This window comes from Hypanus sabinus, unplaced genomic scaffold (genome assembly GCF_030144855.1).
Source record: "Hypanus sabinus isolate sHypSab1 unplaced genomic scaffold, sHypSab1.hap1 scaffold_265, whole genome shotgun sequence".
Classification (NCBI taxonomy): domain Eukaryota; kingdom Metazoa; phylum Chordata; class Chondrichthyes; order Myliobatiformes; family Dasyatidae; genus Hypanus; species Hypanus sabinus.
The window spans coordinates 88,480-108,579 of NW_026780781.1; the positions used below are offsets into that span (position 1 = coordinate 88,480).

General features: G+C 45.5%; 1 protein-coding gene across 1 annotated transcript; it reads right to left on the bottom strand.

Moving 5' to 3' along the window:
- Positions 1-9,546: 9,546 nt before the first annotated feature.
- On the bottom strand, positions 9,547-19,727 carry LOC132388107 (gastrula zinc finger protein XlCGF26.1-like). Its single transcript, XM_059960465.1, has 2 exons — positions 19,685-19,727; positions 9,547-15,139 (listed from the first exon to the last, which is right to left on the bottom strand). Exon 2 carries the CDS (start codon positions 14,736-14,738, stop codon positions 12,759-12,761), a length of 1,980 nt encoding a protein of 659 aa, XP_059816448.1. The 5' UTR covers positions 14,739-15,139; positions 19,685-19,727; the 3' UTR covers positions 9,547-12,758.
- Positions 19,728-20,100: the final 373 nt, after the last annotated feature.

The window sequence follows — 20,100 nt, forward strand, 5'->3', positions numbered from 1 at the left end:
CTCTGAGGACAGGTGAAGAGCCGGGGCTCGGTTTCCAGCTCTGCAGTGAGGTCCGGATTCAGGGGCATAGGGTCCGGGGAGAAAATACCCACTGGGGTAAATCCGGCCCGGAACTCCTCCACCTCCCCTACCTTCCCCCAGTCCGGAAGCAAACCCAGACACGTCTGTTCTCAGATTAGGCGGTGCTCCGGTCAGCGTCTGTTCTCCATGTTCGGGGTGGCTGAAACTAAATTCCGTCTGTCGGTATAAAAGACAATACCGTTTGGCTTTAGAAATGGAGGGATGTCAATGGAGCAGACTGACACGGCCGCTGCCTGGGGATCGCCAGGGGGTGTCTGGAGCTCGGGCTGGGCATGACAGTCAGCGAACCGCTAGTGATGCGATGCTGAATAGGCGGCAGGCGCTGGGAAACCTGAACTAAAAAGATCCTGTCAGGATACAAAGTATTCTGAGAGCAAAGGCTGCGGCTGTTCCCGTGTTTCTTAGGAGAGCAGTCCACTCACAACGGAAATCACCAAGGCAGTTCAGAGAAGAGAGGCCCGTGTTTCTCAGGAGAGCAGTCCACTCACAGCGGAAATCACCAAGGCAGTTCAGAGAAGAGAGACCCGTGTTTCTCAGGAGAGCAGTCCACTCTCAACGGAAATCACCAAGGCAGTTCAGAGAAGAGAGGCCCATGTTTCTCAGGAGAGCAGTCCACTCACAACGGAAAACACCGAGGCAGTTCAGAGAAGAGAGGCCCGTGTTTCTCAGGAGAGCAGTCCACTCACAACGGAAATCACCAAGGCAGTTCAGAGAAGAGAGTCCCGTGTTTCTCAGGAGAGCAGTCCACTCACAGCGGAAATCACCAAGGCAGTTCAGAGAAGAGAAGCCCGTGTTTCTCAGGAGAGCAGTCCACTCACAACGGAAATCACCAAGGCAGTTCAGAGAAGAGAGGCCCGTGTTTCTCAGGAGAGCAGTCCACTCACAACAGAAATCACCAAGGTAGTTCAGAGAAGAGAGGCCCGTGTTTCTCAGGAGAGCAGTCCACTCACAACGGAAATCACCATGGCAGTTCAGAGAAGAGAGGCCCGTGTTTCTCAGGAGAGCAGTCCACTCACAACGGAAATCACCAAGGTAGTTCAGAGAAGAGAGGCCCGTGTTTCTCAGGAGAGCAGTCCACTCACAGCGGAAATCACCAAGGCAGTTCAGAGAAGAGAGGCCCGTGTTTCTCAGGAGAGCAGTCCACTCACAACGGAAATCACCAAGGTAGTTCAGAGAAGAGAGGCCCATGTTTCTCAGGAGAGCAGTCCACTCACAGCGGAAATCACCAAGGCAGTTCAGAGAAGAGAGGCCCGTGTTTCTCAGGAGAGCAGTCCACTCACAACGGAAATCACCAAGGTAGTTCAGAGAAGAGAGGCCCGTGTTTCTCAGGAGAGCAGTCCACTCACAGCGGAAATCACCAAGGCAGTTCAGAGAAGAGAAGCCCGTGTTTCTCAGGAGAGCAGTCCACTCACAACGGAAATCACCAAGGCAGTTCAGAGAAGAGAAGCCCGTGTTTCTCAGGAGAGCAGTCCACTCACAACGGAAATCACCAAGGCAGTTCAGAGAAGAGAGGCCCGTGTTTCTCAGGAGAGCAGTCCACTCACAACGGAGATCACCAAGCAAGTTCAGAGAAGAGAGGCCCGTGTTTCTCAGGAGAGCAGTCCACTCACAACGGAAATCACCATGGCAGTTCAGAGAAGAGAGTCCCGTGTTTCTCAGGAGAGCAGTCCACTCACAACGGAAATCACCAAGGCGGTTCAGAGAAGAGAGGCCCGTGTTTCTCAGGAGAGCAGTCCACTCACAACGGAAATCACCAAGGCGGTTCAGAGAAGAGAGGCCCGTGTTTCTCAGGAGAGCAGTCCACTCACAGCGGAAATCACCAAGGCAGTTCAGAGAAGAGAAGCCCGTGTTTCTCAGGAGAGCAGTCCACTCACAACGGAAATCACCAAGGCAGTTCAGAGAAGAGAAGCCCGTGTTTCTCAGGAGAGCAGTCCACTCACAACGGAAATCACCAAGGCAGTTCAGAGAAGAGAGGCCCGTGTTTCTCAGGAGAGCAGTCCACTCACAACGGAAATCACCATGGCAGTTCAGAGAAGAGAGTCCCGTGTTTCTCAGGAGAGCAGTCCACTCACAACGGAAATCACCAAGGCGGTTCAGAGAAGAGAGGCCCGTGTTTCTCAGGAGAGCAGTCCACTCACAACGGAAATCACCAAGGCGGTTCAGAGAAGAGAGGCCCGTGTTTCTCAGGAGAGCAGTCCACTCACAACGGAAATCACCGAGGCAGTTCAGAGAAGAGAGGCCCGTGTTTCTCAGGAGAGCAGTCCACTCACAACGGAAATCACCAAGGCAGTTCAGAGAAGAGAGGCCCGTGTTTCTCAGGAGAGCAGTCCACTCACAACGGAAATCACCAAGGTAGTTCAGAGAAGAGAGGCCCGTGTTTCTCAGGAGAGCAGTCCACTCACAATGGAAATCACCAAGGCAGTTCAGAGAAGAGAGGCCCGTGTTTCTCAGGAGAGCAGTACACTCACAACGGAAATCACCAAGGCAGTTCAGAGAAGAGAGGCCCGTGTTTCTCAGGAGAGCAGTCCACTCACAACGGAAATCACCAAGGCAATTCAGAGAAGAAAGACACACATGATGTGGTCATTAGAAGTAAACACGTTTATAATGCGGGTATACTATTGAGTAATGGAACTTGAGATTCATATGACAGGAGACAGGGGCAAAACTAACATAAGAAACATAAGAAATAGGAGCAGGAGTAGGCCATCCGGCCCATCGTGCATGCCCCGCCTTTCAATAAGATCATGGCTGATCTGTCTGTAAACTCAGCTCCATCTACCTGGCTTTTCCCCGGAACCCTTAATTCCACTACTATGTAAAATCCTATCTAACCGTAACTTAAATATATTTAGTGAGGAAGCCTCAACTGCTTCCCGGGGCAGAGAATTCCACAGATTCACCACTCTCTGCGAAGAACAGCTTCTTCCCTGAATCTTGAAACAATGTCCCCGAGTTCGAGTCTCCCCTACAAATGGAAACAACTTTCCTACTTCGATCTTATCAATCCCTTTCAAAATTATGCATGTTTCTATAAGATTCCCTCCCATTCTTCTGAATTCCAGAGAGTATAGTCCCAAGCGACTGAATAGCTCCTCATAGGTTAACTCTTTCATCCCTGGAATAAACCTAGTGAACCTGCTCTGCACTGCCTCCAAAGCCAGTATATCCTTCCTCAAGTATGGACACCAGAACGGCACACAGTACTTCAAGTACTGTACCCTGTATAGTTGCAGCATGCCCTCCCTGCTTTTGAATTTAATCTCTCTAGTAAAGAAGACCAACATTCCGTTTGCCTTCTTAATAACCTGTTATACCTGCAAGCCAACTTTTTGTGATTCATGAACAGGCGCTGCCAAGTCCCTCTGCACAACAGTATGCTGCAATATTTCACCATTTAAATAATAATCTGCTCTTCTATTACTCCTTCTAAAGTGGATGATCTCGCATTTACCAACATTGTATTCCATCTGCCGGACATTGGCTCACTCACTTAACCTATCTTTTCCCTTTTCAGACTCTCCACGTCTTCTGTACAATTTGCTTTTCCACTCAGTTTAGTATCATCGGAAATTTTTGCTACGCTACTCTCAGTATCCTCTTCCAAATCATCAATGTAAATGGTAAGCAGGTGCGGGCCCAGTCCCAACCCCTGCGGCACCCCACTCACCACAGTCTGCCGACCGGCGTAACACCCATTTATACCAACTGTCTGCCACCTATCCGTTAACCAATCCACTATCCATGCCAATACACCTCCTCCGAGTACATGCATCCGTATCTTATTCATAAGTTTCTTGTCTGGCACCTTATCGAACACCTTCTGGAAATCCAAGTATCCAGCTGATCTCCTCTATCCACTGCACTCATAATGTCCACTGACAACTGCAGTTAGGTGGTCAAACAGGACTTGCCCTTTCTGAATCCATGCTGCTTCTGAATAATGGAACCATTCCTTTCCAAATGTCTCGCTATTTCTTCCTTAATGACGGCTTTAAGCATTCTCCTGACATCAAATGTTAAGGTGACGGGCCTATAGACAATAGCCAATAGACAATAGGTGCAGGAGTCGGCCATTTGGCCCTTAGAGACAACATCGCCATTCAATGTGATCATGGCTGATCATCCACAATCAGTACCTCGTTCCTGCCTCCTCCCCATATCCCTTGACTCCGCTATTTTTAAGAGCTCTATCTAACTCTTTCCTGAAAGCATCCAGAGAATTGGCCTCTACTGCCTTCGGAGGCAGAGCACTCCATAGATCCACAACTCTCTGGGTGAAAAAGTCTTTCCTCAACTCTGTTCTAAATGGCCTACGCTTTATTCTTAAACTGTGACCTCTGGTTCTGGGCTCCCCCAACATCGGGAACATGTTTCTTGCCTCTGGCGTGTCCAATCCCTTAATAATCTTAGATGTTTCAATCAGATCACCACGCATCCTTCTAAATTCCAGTGTATACAAGCCCAGTCGCTCCATCTTTCAACATATGACAGTCCTACCATCCCGGGAATCAACCTTGTGAACCTACGCTGCACTCACTGAATAGCAAGAATGTCCTTCCTCAAAATTGGAGACAATAACTGAACACAATACTCCAGGTGGGGTCTCACAAGGGCCCTGTACAACTGCAGAAGGACCTCTTTGCTCCTATACTCAACTTCCCTTGTTATGAAGGCCAACTTGCCATTAGCTTTCCTCACTGCCTTCTGTGCCTGCATGCTTACTTTCAGTGACTGATGGACAAGGACACCTGGATATGGCTGTGCTTCCCCGTTTCCTAACTTGACACCATTCAGATAGTAATCTGCCTTCCTGCTCTTACCACCAAAGTGGATAACCTCACATTTATCCACATTAAACTGCATCTGCCATGCATCTGCCCACTCACCCAAACTGCCCAAGTCTCAAGTCCAATCAGCATTCTCCTAACATCTTCTTCATAATTCACACGGCCACCCAGCTTTGTGTCATCTGCAAATTTGCTAATGTTACTTTTAATCCCTTCATCTAAATCATTAATGTTTATTGTAAATAGCTGCGGTCCCAGCACCGAGCCTTGCGGTACCCCACAAGTCACTGCCTGCCATTCTGAAAAGGACCCGTTAATACCTATTCTTTCTTTCCTGTCTGCCAACGAATTTTCTATCCATGTCAGTACCCTACCCCCAATACCCTGTGCTCTAATTTTGCCCACTAATCTCCTCTGCGGGACCTTATCAAAGGCTTTCTGAAATTCTAGGTACACTACATCCACTGGCTCTCCCTTGTCCATTGTCATTGTTACATCCTCAAAAAATCCAGAAGATTAGTCAAGCATGATTTTCCTTTCGTAAATCCTTGCTGACTCGGACCGATCCTGTTACAGCCCGTCTTTTGCCTACATCCTTCCTTTAAAAATGCCCTGTGTTATGTACACCAAGGGTTCATATTTTCTGTAGATAATCGCTTTAAAATGTCGGGAGAATGAGACTGACTTCCGGACACTGTTTGAGCTGTTACAAAGAGAGAGAGGAGGTGTCCAATGCAGTGTGTGTGTGTGTGTGTGTGTGTGTGTGTGTGTGTGTGTGTGTGTGTGTGTGTGTGTGTGTGTGTGTGTGTGTGTGTGTGTGTGAGAGAGAGAGAGAGAGAGAGAGAGAGAGAGAGAGAGAGAGAGAGAGAGAGAGAGAGAGGAGAGAAGAGAGAGAGAGAGAGAGAGAGAGAGAGAGAGAGAGAGAGAGAGAGAGAGAGAGAGAGAGAGAGAGAGAGAGAGAGAGAGAGAGAGAGGAGAGAGAGAGAGAGAGAGAGAGAGAGAGGAGAGAGAGAGAGAGCGATAGAAACTGCTCGAAAGATTGATGTTATGATTTCTCTTCAAGTTGTTTACCTTTCCACAAGGAAACTTGCCTGCTGGTAAACCTCTTACAGAGAGAGGAGTGCGGAGCAGGTTGATGGACGGCTGTTGTCCAACATGTGGGGATAAATACCACGTCCGCTGATACACAGAGCGGCACGGGGTTTCGGACACTGGACGAGCTTTGTTGCACCCACAGGAAGATGGGGTTTTTGGAGGATTGATTCGGGGAATTCGATCAGTGGCTCTCGCAGAGTGAAAAGGAGCGACCAGTGGGGAATAATTTGAGAGTCCGCCCTCGCCTGCGTGATAATTGCACCACTGAAGAACGGTCGTACGTGTTATGGTGACAGTCGGTGACTTCAACAGGATTATTTGACAGGAAGATCGACGGCATCAGCTCACCTCTCACCTCTCTCTCTCTGTCCAAAGTCACTCAACTAACCACCTCGAACTGAACTGAACTCTCTTCATCATCGTAAGACTGTATCCATCCACCCCGAAGTTTGAAAGAGCCTAGTTTTGTTCCTATTTCCACACTTATTTCATCAGGACCCTGGTGCAACCAAAATACCTATATCACACACAACAGACAAACCAATATATTGTACTCGAAACTGGTTAATGATATACAAAGCGCGTGTAGTAGAGCACAGCATTGGGAAACAGTCAACATTTAGTAAACAGCTCGCTGTTCAAGTGACGAGACCTCATTGCTGGCGGGGTATTCATTAGTCTCGCCACCCGAGGGAAGAAGTTATTACCCGGCATTCCTAGTGTTGATATTTATGCACCTTCATCCTGACCCCCGTGTGTCAAAGAGATCATGGGATGGGTGGTCGGGATTCTCAACAATGCTTTGACCCCTTCGTCTGCAACGTTCCTGTAAAATGTCACAAACAGGGCCGAGTGAGACCCCGATCACCCTGTCGGCGGTTTTTATTCTCCCCTCCATTGTCCCGTGGTTCGATGCCTTGCAGCTTCCGTACCATACAAAGATGGCACCGGACGTGACACTCTCCATGGTGTTCCAGTAGGCGCTGCTGTGGCTTCTTGACTAGTGGGTCCAGGTTAGATCGTTTCTTATGTACACGCCAAAGAACTTGGTATCTACTTGTAATATAGTAATTTAAGCAAGATATGTGTATATATGTGTGTAAATATAACTCCCAAACAATTGAGATCGGCGGGGGTGGGGTGGGGGGGGGGGAAGAATCAAAGCTTAGAGTCCTGAGATGGTAAAGTATGAAAGTTTACTTCATTCACGGAATAAGGGATGGGAGAGATATTTTTAATCCAGGGTAAATGTAGAGAGAAGGCAATTACGCCGAATTCCACAGGTTCCACGTGGTAAAACGAGATAACAGTCGTTGATTTTATCCGTCATCGTTCCAAATCCATAAGAATTATCAACGAAAGTGACTTGTCACAGGAATATCGTCACCAAGTGAATCGCCACACCACATACCCAGGCAAGGTTTAACACGTAAGTGGACTCCACAGGATTCCCCAAACAAAATCCACTCCTGTGGATTATTCGAGGTGTCAGGCACATATTTGTTGTGCACTGGATCGATAAGACAGCCACCTTTGTGGGCACTGGAGAGTTCCAAACAGTGACCCTTGGCCACTGGCTTCCTTGTCTCAGTCCTTTCGTTCACTTTCTTTGTCTCCTTCTGACTGTGAGTGTCTATGTCCTCGGTTAAAACTAAACAAATTGTGAGTAATGTAAACAACCTGCAAGTCAGACAGTCCCAGCTCCTTAAGCTCTCTCTCTGTAAAAATCAAAAATGAGCTGAGAAAGTCAGCGGCTGACGTCATTGTTAGTCCCCACCTCACTCTGGCACTCTCTTAAAGTGACAGTCCACAACAAACAAAACCGAGGGACTCATAACACTTTCCCAAAAGAACTTTGATGTAAAAGTGCAAAATTTTAACTGCAAACTACAGTATGTAAAACAATGCATGTATGGTTATCATGTAACACATTGCAGAAGCGTATACAAATACCAGATTCTACTTCACTATTAAAACTGTAAGCTTAGCATCTGGAAAAAAACAATCAGCAATGATATTGTCCGTGTTTTTATATGCGTTATCACAATATCATATTCTTGCAAAATCAGACTCCAGTTTAACAATCTTCTGGTTTTGTAATTTACCTTACTCAGAAACACTAACGGATTATGATCAGTATAAACTACAAGTGGTATCTGCGCAGGGCAAACACAGACATCGAAATGCTGCAAAGCCAAGATGAGTGACAACAACTCTTTCTCTATGGTGGAATAATTTCTTTGCTGCTCATTGAATTTTCTCGAAAAGTAAGCTACAGGATGTTCAAAATCATCATCATCTTTCTGTAATAACACTGTCCCGGCAGCTTCATCACTGGCATCCACAGCTATAGAAAATGCCCTGAGCACAGATTGATGACATAAAAATGGCTTTCAATTGATCAAATGCCTACTGACAAGGCTCGGTCCAAACAAACTTTTCACCCTTCTTCAGCAGATTAGTCAGAGGAAGGGCGAGATCAGCAAAGTTCTTGCAGAGCGTAAAATAATATCCAACTTTTCCCAGAAACCTTCGAAGAGCCTTCTTACCAGTCGGAATAGGAACTTGAGAAATTGCCTGGACTTTTACCCGAACAGCAGCCCACTTGCCTTGACCTACAACAACACCAAGATAGGTCACAGTGGCATGGCCAAATTCACTCTTTGCCAAGTTAACTGTAAAGCTGGCCTGGGAAAGCCTGTCAAACAGCTTCTCTACTGCAGAGATGTGCTCTTCCCAAGTGTCACTCCCTGTGACTAAGCCATCAATATAGGCATCTATGTGTTCTAACCCTCGAATTACAGAATCAAACATTCCCTGGAATGCTCCTGGACTATTTTTCATTCCAAACTGCAAAACATTGTATTAATACAACCCAGAAGGTGTCACAAATGCAGAAATTTCTCTCCATCTGTCCATCAATGGAACACACCAATAACCTGTCAATCTTTGTAAGAAATTCAGCTTTTCCAACCTTATCAATGTAATCATCCACCCTAGGGATAGGATAGGCATCTGTTTTTGTTACTGCATTTACCTTCCTATAATCAGTGCAAAATCTAACACTACGTCAGGTTTGGGCACAATAACACAAGGTGAGCTCCAATCTGATGCTGAAGGATTAATAATACCATTTTCCAGCATATAGTCAATTCCTTGCTCCGGCAATTTACACTTTTCTATGCTCATGCGATAAGTGTGTTGTTTAATCGGTTTGGCTTGACCAATATCTACATCATGTACTGCGAAGGTGGTTTGCTTGGGAACATCGGGAAATAAATCTTTAAACTTCAGAATTAATTTCTTCAGCTGTTGTTGTTGCTTTGGCTGCAGATGAGCCAACTTGTTATCAATGTTTTCTGGAACAACCGAGTTCATTAGCCTAACTGGGACCATGTTTGGGTTGTGAAAAGTCTCAGACGAGTCAACTGTTTCATTCTCATGGTTCCCAGACTCATATATTTTGACAACAACACTCACAGATGATGCCTGATTGTCAAAATAAGGTTTTATCATATATACATGTACCAGCTGTGTTAGCTTACGTCGGTCGTGTGTTGTAATAACATAATTCACATAATTAAATTGAGACTATTTCATACGGTCTATTGAATTTCACCTGAAGCGGATTCGTCAACATAAGGCAAGCACCTTATCCCCTACCTGGTATTTTCTTTCGCAACCCTGCTTATCAAACCAACACTTCATTTTGTTTTGAGAAACCTTTAAGTTTTGTCTCGCTAGACTACAGGATTGTTGTAGTTTATTTTTGAACTTCAAAACACAGTCACAAGTTAACATGCACATCCCCAGCAATCCACCGCTCCTTTAACAAGGTCAAAGGTCACCTCACTCTGCGACCAAATACGAGTTCAAATGGAGTGAAGCCAATGATTCCCGAAACGACTCTCTTACTGCGAACAAACACAAATGTATTCCTTCATCCTAGTCGTTTCCATTTTCAACACAGTATGTCCTAATCATTGTTTTGTGGGTAGAGTGAAATCTTTCTAAAGCCTCTTGTGATTCCGGATGGTATGTAGACGATGTAATTTGTTTTGCTCCCAGTTCATAAACTACTTGCTGGAATAACCCAGATGTAAAATTACTTCCTTGATTAGACTTGATTTCTTGAGGCAAATCGAATAAAGTAAAAAAAAACTCAGTAAGAGCCTTCGCCACAGGTTCAGCTTTAATATTTCTAAGGGGTATTGCCTCTGGGAATCTGGATGTAGTACACATAATAGTTAGCAGATACTGATGGCCAGCTTTAGTCTTTGGCAATGGGCCAACACAATCCACTATAACATTGGAAAAGGGTTCACCGAATGCAGGTATAGGCCGCCGTGGGGCCACTGGGGTGACCTGATTAGGTTTTGTCACAACTTGACAAGTGTGACAAATCCCAGCATTAATCTCTGGTTTACCCTGGTTATCCCTGCTACTCTTTTGGAAACTCTTATTCAGGGTAAACTTAACCTTATGAGTTAAAGCAAACTGATCTGTTAATCTAGCAGACTCCTGCATAGTGGCAGCATCATTTCCATCTAAATACGTCTTTATGTCATCAGGGACGCAGCCTTTGAATTCTTCAATTAAAACCAACTCTTTCAAGCTGTTGAAATCATCATTTACATTTTTATATGTGCAACAGTTTGCAATACACACAAATTTCTCATAAGCACAGATTCACAGATTTCCTCAAATTTCTAAACTTTTGCCTGTCTGCTTCTGCGACCAACTCGTAAGCTTTGAGCACAGCCTGCTCCACGAGGTCATAATGTGTGGTGTGTGGCCATGTGGCTAAGGTGTTGAACTCGCGATCTGAAGGTCATGAGTTCGAGCCTCAGCCGAGGCAGCGTGTGTGTCCTTGAACAAAGCACTGAACCACACACAGCTCCTGCACATTTATAGCCCAGTGGCGATGATTGGGGCAGCATAAATAAATAAATAATCAGATGCTTCAGCAACTGTCAAAGCTGTATAGACTTGTTAACCCTTCCCCTTAATTACACATTGTAAGAGAATTTTCTCTCTGCTTTTCTGCCTCTCTAGCCTGAATCTGCCTCTGCCTTTCCGCAGACTCCATCTTGAATTTTTCTAACTTCTACTGGAGCTCAAGCTCACGAGGTTTACTTTCAGGAAACACCTCCAACTCCTCCACTTTAAACACTCCCTCAGATACATAATGTTCAGCTAGTATCCTCTGCATCAGTGCCCCCCTCATTGTCAATTTCACCTTTGCAAGTTTTAACGTTTTAGCAATACTCAACAACTCAATCCTTCTAGTGTCTTCTAATGCCTGAGAGGTTGACCCTTCCAGATATCTATGAAAATCCATTGCTGCTGATTTTCCAGACACAAATAAATCAAAAGGGATTTCCAAATGATATCAATAATAAATCAATCCTTAAATTTGTTCATATCCCAGACGCAGCCCCATTTTGTTACAAACCGTAACACTTATAAATGAACCAGCAGCAACAGATTACTCCCAGTGGCCACATATTTTAATTCCACATCCCATTCCCATTCTGATATGTCAATCCATGGCCTCCTCTGTCAAAACGAATCCATACTCAGGTTGGACGAACAGCTAGGTAGCCTCCAACCTGATGGCATGAACATTGACTTCTCTAACTTCTGTTATTCCCCCTCCTCCCCTTCTTACCCCATACCTGACATATTTAGTTGTCTGCCTGTTCTCCATCTCCCTCTGGTGCTTCCCCCCCCCCCAACACTTCTCTTTCTCCCGAGGCGTCCCGTCCCATGATCCTTCCCCTTCTCCAGCTCTGTATCACATTCGCCAATCACCTTTCCAGCTCTTAGCTTCATCCCACTCTCTCAGGTCTTCTCTTATCATTTCACATTTCACCCTCCCCCAACTACTTTCAAATCTCTTACTATCTTTCCTTTCAGTTAGTCCTAACAAAGGGTCTTGGCCCGAAACGTCAACAGTGCTTCTCCTTATAGATGCTGCCTGGTCTGCAGTTTTCCATCAGCATTTTGTGTGTGTTGTTTGAATTTCCAGCATCTGCATATTTCCTCGTGAGTGTTATGTGTATATATGTGTGTAAATATAACTCCCAAACTATTGAGCTCAGGGCTTGGGTTCTTCAGATGGTAAAGTATTTAAGTTCAGTTCAACCATAGAATACGTGATGAGAGAGAGATATTTGTATTTCCAGGGTAAATGTTGAGAGAAGGCAATTCTTTCGGATTCCACAGGTTTCATGGTGGGAAAATGAGAGAACAGTTGCTGTAGATTTTATCCATCATCTTTACAAATGTACATACGAATTATCACCTAAAGTGACTTGTCATAAGGGGTATCATCTTCAAATGAATGACCACACCACAACCAGGCAAGGGTTAACACATAAGTGGTCTCCACAGGATATCCCAAATCAGATCCACTCCTATGCATCAAATGAGGGGACAAGGACACATTCGATGTATGGTGAATTGATAATTAACCCACCCTTATGAGCATAGGAAACTTACAAACAGTGACCCTTGGCCATTGGTTTACTGGTTTTGAACCTTCCATTTTTCCTCCTTCATCTCCTTCTGACTCTGAGTGTCTTTGTCCTCGGTTAAAACTAAACAGGCTGCGAGCGATGTAAACAAGCTGCAAGTCAGACTGATTCACCTTCTTAATCTCTCTCTCCCTCTTAAAATGACAGTCCACAGCAAACAAAACCCAGGGATTCATTACAATGGCCACTCCCCATTGTCAACTGACAGGTGTGCCAGTAGGTGCAATGACTGAGTGAATCCCTTCCCACATTCTCAGCAGGTGAATGGCCTCTCTCTAGTGTGAACTCGCTGATGTCTCTGTAGGGTGAATGACTGAGTGAATCCCTTCCCACAGACTGAGCAGGTGAACGGCTTCTCCCCAGTGTGAACTCGCTGATGACTCTGTAGGTGAGATGACTGAGTGAATCCCTTCCCACATTCTGAGCAGGTGAATGGCCTCTCCCCAGTGTGAACTCGCTGGTGTCTCTGTAGGTTGTAAGAGTGAGTGAATCTCTTCCCACATTCTGAGCAGGTGAATGGCTTCTCCCCAGTGTGAACTCGCTGGTGACTCTGTAGGGTGTATGACTGAGTGAATCCCCTCCGACAGACTGAGCAGGTGAACGGCTTCTCCCCAGTGTGAACTCGTTGGTGACTCTGTAGGGTGGATGACTGAGTGAATCTCTTCCGACAGACTGAGCAGGTGAACGGCTTCTCCCCAGTGTGTACTGGATGGTGTTTCTGCAGGTCAGATGACTGAGTGAATCCTCTCCCACATTCTGAGCAGGTGAATGGCTTCTCCCCAGTGTGAACTCGCTGATGTCTCTGTAGTGTGGAAGAGTCAGTGAATCTCTTCCCACATTCTGAACAGGTGAACGGCTTCTCCCCAGTGTGAATTCGCTGGTGTCTCTGTAGGGTGGAAGAGTCAGTGAATCTCTTCCCACATTCTGAACAGGTGAACGGCTTCTCCCCAGTGTGAATTCGCAGGTGTCTCTGTAGGTGGGATAACAGAGTGAATCTCTTCCCACATTCTGAACAGGTGAACGGCTTCTCCCCAGTGTGAACTCGCTGGTGACTCTGTAGGTTTGATAACTGAGTGAATCTCTTCCCACAGACTGAGCAGGTGAATGGCTTCACCCCAGTGTGAACTCGGTGATGACTCCGTAAGTCGGATGACCAAGTGAATCCTTTCCCACAGACTGAGCAGGTGAACGGCCTCTCCCCAATGTGAACTCGCTGATGACTCTGTAGGGTGGAAGAGTCAGTGTATCTCTTCCCACATTCTGAGCAGGTGAATGGCTTCTCCCCAGTGTGAACTCGCTGATGTCTCTGTAGGGTGGATAAATGAGTGAATCTCTTCCCACAGACTGAGCATGTGAATGGCTTCTCCCCAGTGTGAACTCGCTGGTGTCTCTGAAGGGTGGAAGAGTCAGTGAATCTCTTCCCACAGACTGAGCATGTGAACGGCTTCTCCCCAGTGTGAACTCGCTGGTGTCTCTGTAGGAGGGAAAACTGAGTGAATCTCTTCCCACAGACTGAGCAGATGAACGGTTTCTCCCCAGTGTGAACTCGCTGGTGAATATGTAGGTGGGATAACTGAGTGAATGTCTTCCCACAGACTGAGCAGGTCAATGGCTTCTCCTCAGTGTGAACTCGCTGGTGTCTCTGTAGGGTGGATGAGTGAGTGAATCTCTTCCCACAGTCTGAACAGTTGAACGGCTTCTCCCCAGTGTGTACTGGATGGTGTTTCTGCAGTTCGGATGACTGAGTGAATCCTTTCCCACATTCTGAGCAGGTGAATGGCTTCTCCCCAGTGTGAACTCGCTGATGTCTCTGTAGGGTGGAAGAGTCAGTGAATCTCTTCCCACATTCTGAGCAGGTGAACGGCTTCTCCCCAGTGTGAACTCGCTGGTGACTTTGTAGTTGGGATAAATGTGTGAATCTCTTTCCACAGACTGAGCAGGTGAATGGCTTCTCCCCAGTGTGAATTTGCTGATGTACCAGTAGGCGGGATGACAGTGTGAATCCCTTTCCACAGTCTGAGCAAGTGAACAGCTTCTCCCCAGTGTGAACTCGCTGATGTACCAGCAGGGTGGATGACAGAGTGAATCCTTTCCCACAGACTGAGCAGGTGAATGGCTTCTCCCCAGTGTGAACTCGCTGGTGACTCTGTAGATTGGATAACTGAGTAAATCTCTTCTCACAGACTGAGCAGGTGAACGGCCGCTCCCTGGTGTGAACTTGCTGGTGAGCCATTAAGTCAGATGACTGAGTGAATCCTTTCCCAGAAATTCAGCAGATGACCTGCCTCTGCCCGGTGTGCTGTGAACTGATTGGTGTGTTCGCAGGTGTGATGTCCGACAGAATCCCTTCTGACACACAGAACGTGAATGGCCTTGCCCAGTGTGAACTTCCTGATGAACCTTCAATTGTGATAACCGAATGAATCCATTCCCACTGAGTAGGTGAACGGCCTTTCTCCTGTGCAAAATGATGTTCTTGCCAGTTGGTCAAATGATCAAGTGAATCCTTCCCCACAGTTTGAGCAGGAAGGATGGTCAATTGAATCCCTTGCTCCTTAAATATCTAGACAGAGACAACCAAACTGGTGTGCTGTGCTTGAGCTTCCTGGAAACGAATTTCTTCTCGTTTTTAACCTGTAAAAAGATTTACAAAATCCATCAATGGGTTTAGGACAACATTACAGGTGAGATAACTTGAGTTGCCAAGCTTTGATCCGGTACCACACTGTTACAATGAGGTTCGACCCAAGTTGGACAGAGAAATCATCTTCTGACTGGGCAGAGTGCTGGTATCTGGAATGACCATCAAACTCTCTGATGCTCTTCCTGCCTGTATAAGAAGGGGGCATTTCTGCCATCTCCAATTTGTTACCGGCTCAGTTTGACTCTCTCCATTGGTATTATTCCCTGTTCCTGGTGAGCAGCATGGGTGCCTGGCCCCACAGTAACTGAAACACTCTCACACAAATAGGTTTTCTTGACGTGCAACTGGGATCTTCTTTTATGTATTATTAACTTAAAGTGCCACAGTTTTAATGCCACATAAAAAATTCCTGCTGAAGTGACTGGTTAGTCCACACAGCTGTTAAAAGTACTTAAGAGTGAATTTTTGTATTATTTCAGGTTGTTGTCACAATCATTGAAAATTTCAACACAGAAACAGGCCCTTTGGGCCATCTAGTTAGTGCTGAACTATTTAAACAGCCCACTCTCACACTTCTGCCATCCAGGTACCAAACAAACCTCTTAAATGTTGAAATCGAGCTCGCATGCACCACTTGTGCTGGCTGCTCATTCCACAGCCGGATGACCATCTGTCTGAAGAAGTTTCCCCTAATGTTCCCCTTAACATTTCACCTTTCACCCTTAACCCATGGCCTCTGGTTGTCGTCCCACCCAATCTTCGTGGAAAAAGCCAGCTTGCATTAACAGTATCTGTGCCTCTCTATCACAATCAAATCTCCCCTCAATCTTCTGCATTCCAAGGAATAAAGTCCTGATTTGTTCAATCTTTCCTCATAACCCAAATCCTCCAGACATGGCAACATCCTTCTTGAACTGAACCTTCTTGACCAACCTCCCATATGAGACTTTGTCAAGTGCCTTGCTAACGTCCATGTAGACAACATGCCTTGCCTTCATCCACTTCCCTGATAACTTCCTCGAGAGACTCTATAAGATTGGCTAGAGCCATGCTGTCTATCCTTTATCAGTCCACACCTATCCAAATACTTACAGTATATACTTGGTTCCTGCACACACATTCCAATAACTTTCCCAGTTCTGATGTCAAGCCCACCAATGTATAATTTCCTAGTTCATTTTTACAGCCTTTCTTGAACAACAGAAAAACATTGTCTGTCCTCCAATCCTCCAGTACCTCACCTGTCACTAAGAATGATTTAAATATCTGTGCTAAGGCCCCAATAATTTCTGCACTTGTCTTCCGCAGGGTCCTAGTGAACAACTTGTCAGGCCCTGGGGATTGATCCACACTAATTTGCCTCAAACCCCTCCACCTCTGTAATCTGTACAGGGTCCATGAAGTTGATGCGGCTTTGCCTCACTTCTATAGACTCTGTGTTCATCCCTTGAGTAAATACGGATGCAAAAAAAATCTCCCCAAGTCTATGCTATCCTTTCACATGGATTACCATTCTGATTTTCCAGAGAATTAATTTTTTTCCCTTGCAATCTTTTTGCTCTTAACATATCTGCAGAATCCCTGAGGATTCTCCTTCACCTTGTCTGCTGGGGCAACCTCATGTCTTCTTTTATTTCTTTCATGAGTGTTCACTTGAATTTCCTGTATTTCATAACTACCCCATTTGTTCCTATCTGCCTGTACCTGGTATGCACCTCCTTTTTATTGATCTGGGAGAGGAAAGCCAAAGGGGTGATAGATCTGCATGGTGGGAGGTGGGGGTAAGGAGGGTTAAACTAAAGTTGCAGGTGAAATGGGAGGCTGAATAACAGAACAGATTGTGGAGAGGTTGTGGAGACAGATGTTGTTCAGGCCTCAGACAAATTGCAGGAATGAAAAAGTTGAGCATGGTGCAGTGAATATGCTGAGCCCTGTATATTTCAATACAGGGAGCAGTGCAGGAAAGGTGGATGAGTTCAGTGCATGGATCAACACCTAGAATCAACACTAGGACCTGGCAACTGTGGATTGGGACAGGCTGCTTTATGGCAAAGGTGTGCTTGGTAAATGGGAGGCTTCAAAGCAAAATTTTGAAAGTAGTAAGCGGGTATGTCAGAATAAAAGGTAAAGATAGAAACTGTAGGGAAACTTGGATTGCACGAGATATTGAGACCCTGGTAAAGCACAAAATGGAATTGCATAACAGGGATAGGCAGTCAGTTTCTTATGGAGTATAAGAAATGCAAGAGAACACATAAGAAATCAATCAGGATGGCTAAAAGATGGCATGAGGTTGCTGACACAGAAAAGGTGAAGGATAATCCTCAGGGATTCTAGTGATAGATTAAGAGCAAAAGGATTGCAAGGCACAAAGATGGTCCTCTGGAAGACCAGAATGGCAATCCACGTGTGGAACCAAAGCAGATGGGGGAGATCTTAAATATTTTTCCATCTCTCTTAACTCAGGAGATGGACAAAGGGTCTTTGGGTGTGTGGAAACTCGGCATTAACCATTTCAACCCTGGGGGAAAAAACACTCCTCTGGCCACTCACACGCTCAATACCCCTCATCATTTTATACACCAAAAAATGTCTCTAAATATAAACAAGGAAATTATACATTGCACAATCTACTTTCCACGATTCAGTACATTTACACAGACAGGTGTGTAAAAAGGGCCCAACGAATATCAGCGACAAAAAGGCCCAATTCACCAGAACCACAAACTGTTCCTGCTGCTACCATCCAGGAAATGGTACCACAGCAAAAGGGCCAACAGGCTTCGGGACATCATCTTCCACCAGGCCATCAGACTGATTAATTCATGCTGATACAATTGCATTTCGATGTTATATTGACTGTCCTATGTGCAAACTATCTATTATAAATTACTATAAATTACACATTGCCCATTTAGATGATGTAAGGTAAATATTTCTACTACTCATGTTTATGAAATATGTATCTAATAAAGTCAATTCAATTCACCCTCTCCACTATCTGTTCTGTCATTCTGGCTCCCATTCCCCCTACAACTTATTTTAACCACATCACCCCCTCCCCTGATCACTACCACTAGCAAGTCTTACCACTAGGATATTCGTCCCCTCTTGTTCTGTTCCTCTAACTAACGAATCCCCTATCAGTCTTTTGACTTTCCTCTGCCAGGTAATTCCCCCCACAGCTTCTGAAGTGGTCCACCTGTTGTTGTGTGAAATGGCCACAAGAGTACTCTGCGATGCCTATTTAACCTCATCCCCCTTCCTGATTCTCACCCAGTTTCCTGTGTCCTGCACCTTAGGTGTAACTCACCTCTCTTCATGTCATATCTATCACCCCCACCAACTGCTGGATGATATGGAATTCACCCATTTCAAGCAGCTCATTGAAGTGCAGGGTTACAAGTTGCAGCTGGATGCACATCTTGTAGGGGAGGGCATCAGGGACACTGCAGGTCTCCCCACCTTCCCTCCAATACCCCTCTAATTTGTAATAACCAGTGTGCAGATAAATCTTGTACTGTGTATTTTTTACCCAGTGACAAGATGTGCACAGTGAATTTTATATAGAGAGGTATTCATTTTCACAGCTAGCAAATCACTGTCAATAGGAACTTTGATCTCCTCTGGGTTTGATCGAGTTCATCTGCATTCTCACACAACCTATGTAGCAGGCCTGTAACAGGAAATGCAGGAGTTTCTCACCAAAGCTTTTACACATTGTCCATATGTGGTTTGCTTGCTAAATTACACTTTAAGAAGTCAGATTTCCAAATATCACTCCACTTCTTCCCACTTGCAAATTCTCCAGCAACTTTTGCATCACCAAAATGCAAACAGGCATCACTAGTTTCTGTGTTCTACATAAATATTCCCCCTGAACCCGTCCCCAATGACTGACGGTGGTGAACTCAGTGAATGAAATCCCAATGAATATGAAGGGAAGGGCAGTAGTCTGTCTCACTGGAGTCTGGCACATTTGTGAAGTGAAAGCTACTTGTTGCCCAGGGCAAAGGTGTTTGATATCATAATGTACCCAGAGAGAATGGGACAAAACATGTTCTCACCGGTAGAAAAGTCCAGAGCAAGAGGAGGTAGAGGAAGCAACACACACAAAATACTGGAGGAGCTCAGCAGGCCAGGCAGCATCTACGGAAAAGAGTCCTAATGCTGAGTTCCACCGGCATTTTGTGTGTGTTGCTTGGAATTCCAGCATCTGCAGATTTTCTCTTGTTAGTGATTGGAGGTAGAAAAAAGGTGATTTTCTCAACTGCTGATGTAAAAGATTTTGTTCCCTTTCTCCGAGTTCCTAATCCTTGCATTTAGATAGCTGGAGCTCAGCTCTGTCTGAGAGATCCATCGGTTCCCATTCCCTCATCAGCCAGAAGCTCCCCGGGGCCCGTGTACGGATCGTGGGGCTGAGAGAGAGGGCAGAGGACAGGACTGTCCCGGGATTGCTGCCCACGGTGTCCGAAATTCAGAGGAATTATCCTGAAGTCGGTATTTAAGATAAAAACACGGTTAATCGCTCTTACCTGCAACCGACATTTTCAAATCCTTCTGTGCACTGCGCGCCTGCGTGAAACTCAGGGACGGCCTCAGCCTGACGCCTGCGCATTTCATCGGCGCTTCAGCGCCGGCGAAATTCTGAACGAATTGCCCTATGGGTAATCACGGTGCCATTAAACATTTCTGCAAGCACCAGTTCAATGTCCATACCTCATTTTATTTTATCTTGGGTATAGAAAAAATCTGCAGCTGTTTTAACGCAGAAAGCGGCTCCCATAAGCAATATACTCAATATCAACGTGTATCTAATGCCAAAGTAAAATGCAGATATAAAACATAGGAGATTCTGCAGTTGCTGGAAATACTGAGAAAACATTTTCTATGTATTCCTCTCCAAAATTTCTGCCTTATCTGTTGATTTCCACCTGTGTTTTGCAGAAAT

Coding starts and splice junctions, on each gene's coding strand:
- LOC132388107 (XM_059960465.1), bottom strand. CDS start 14,738: ATGGCTCACCAGCAAGTTCACACCAGGGAGCGGCCGTTCACCTGCTCA.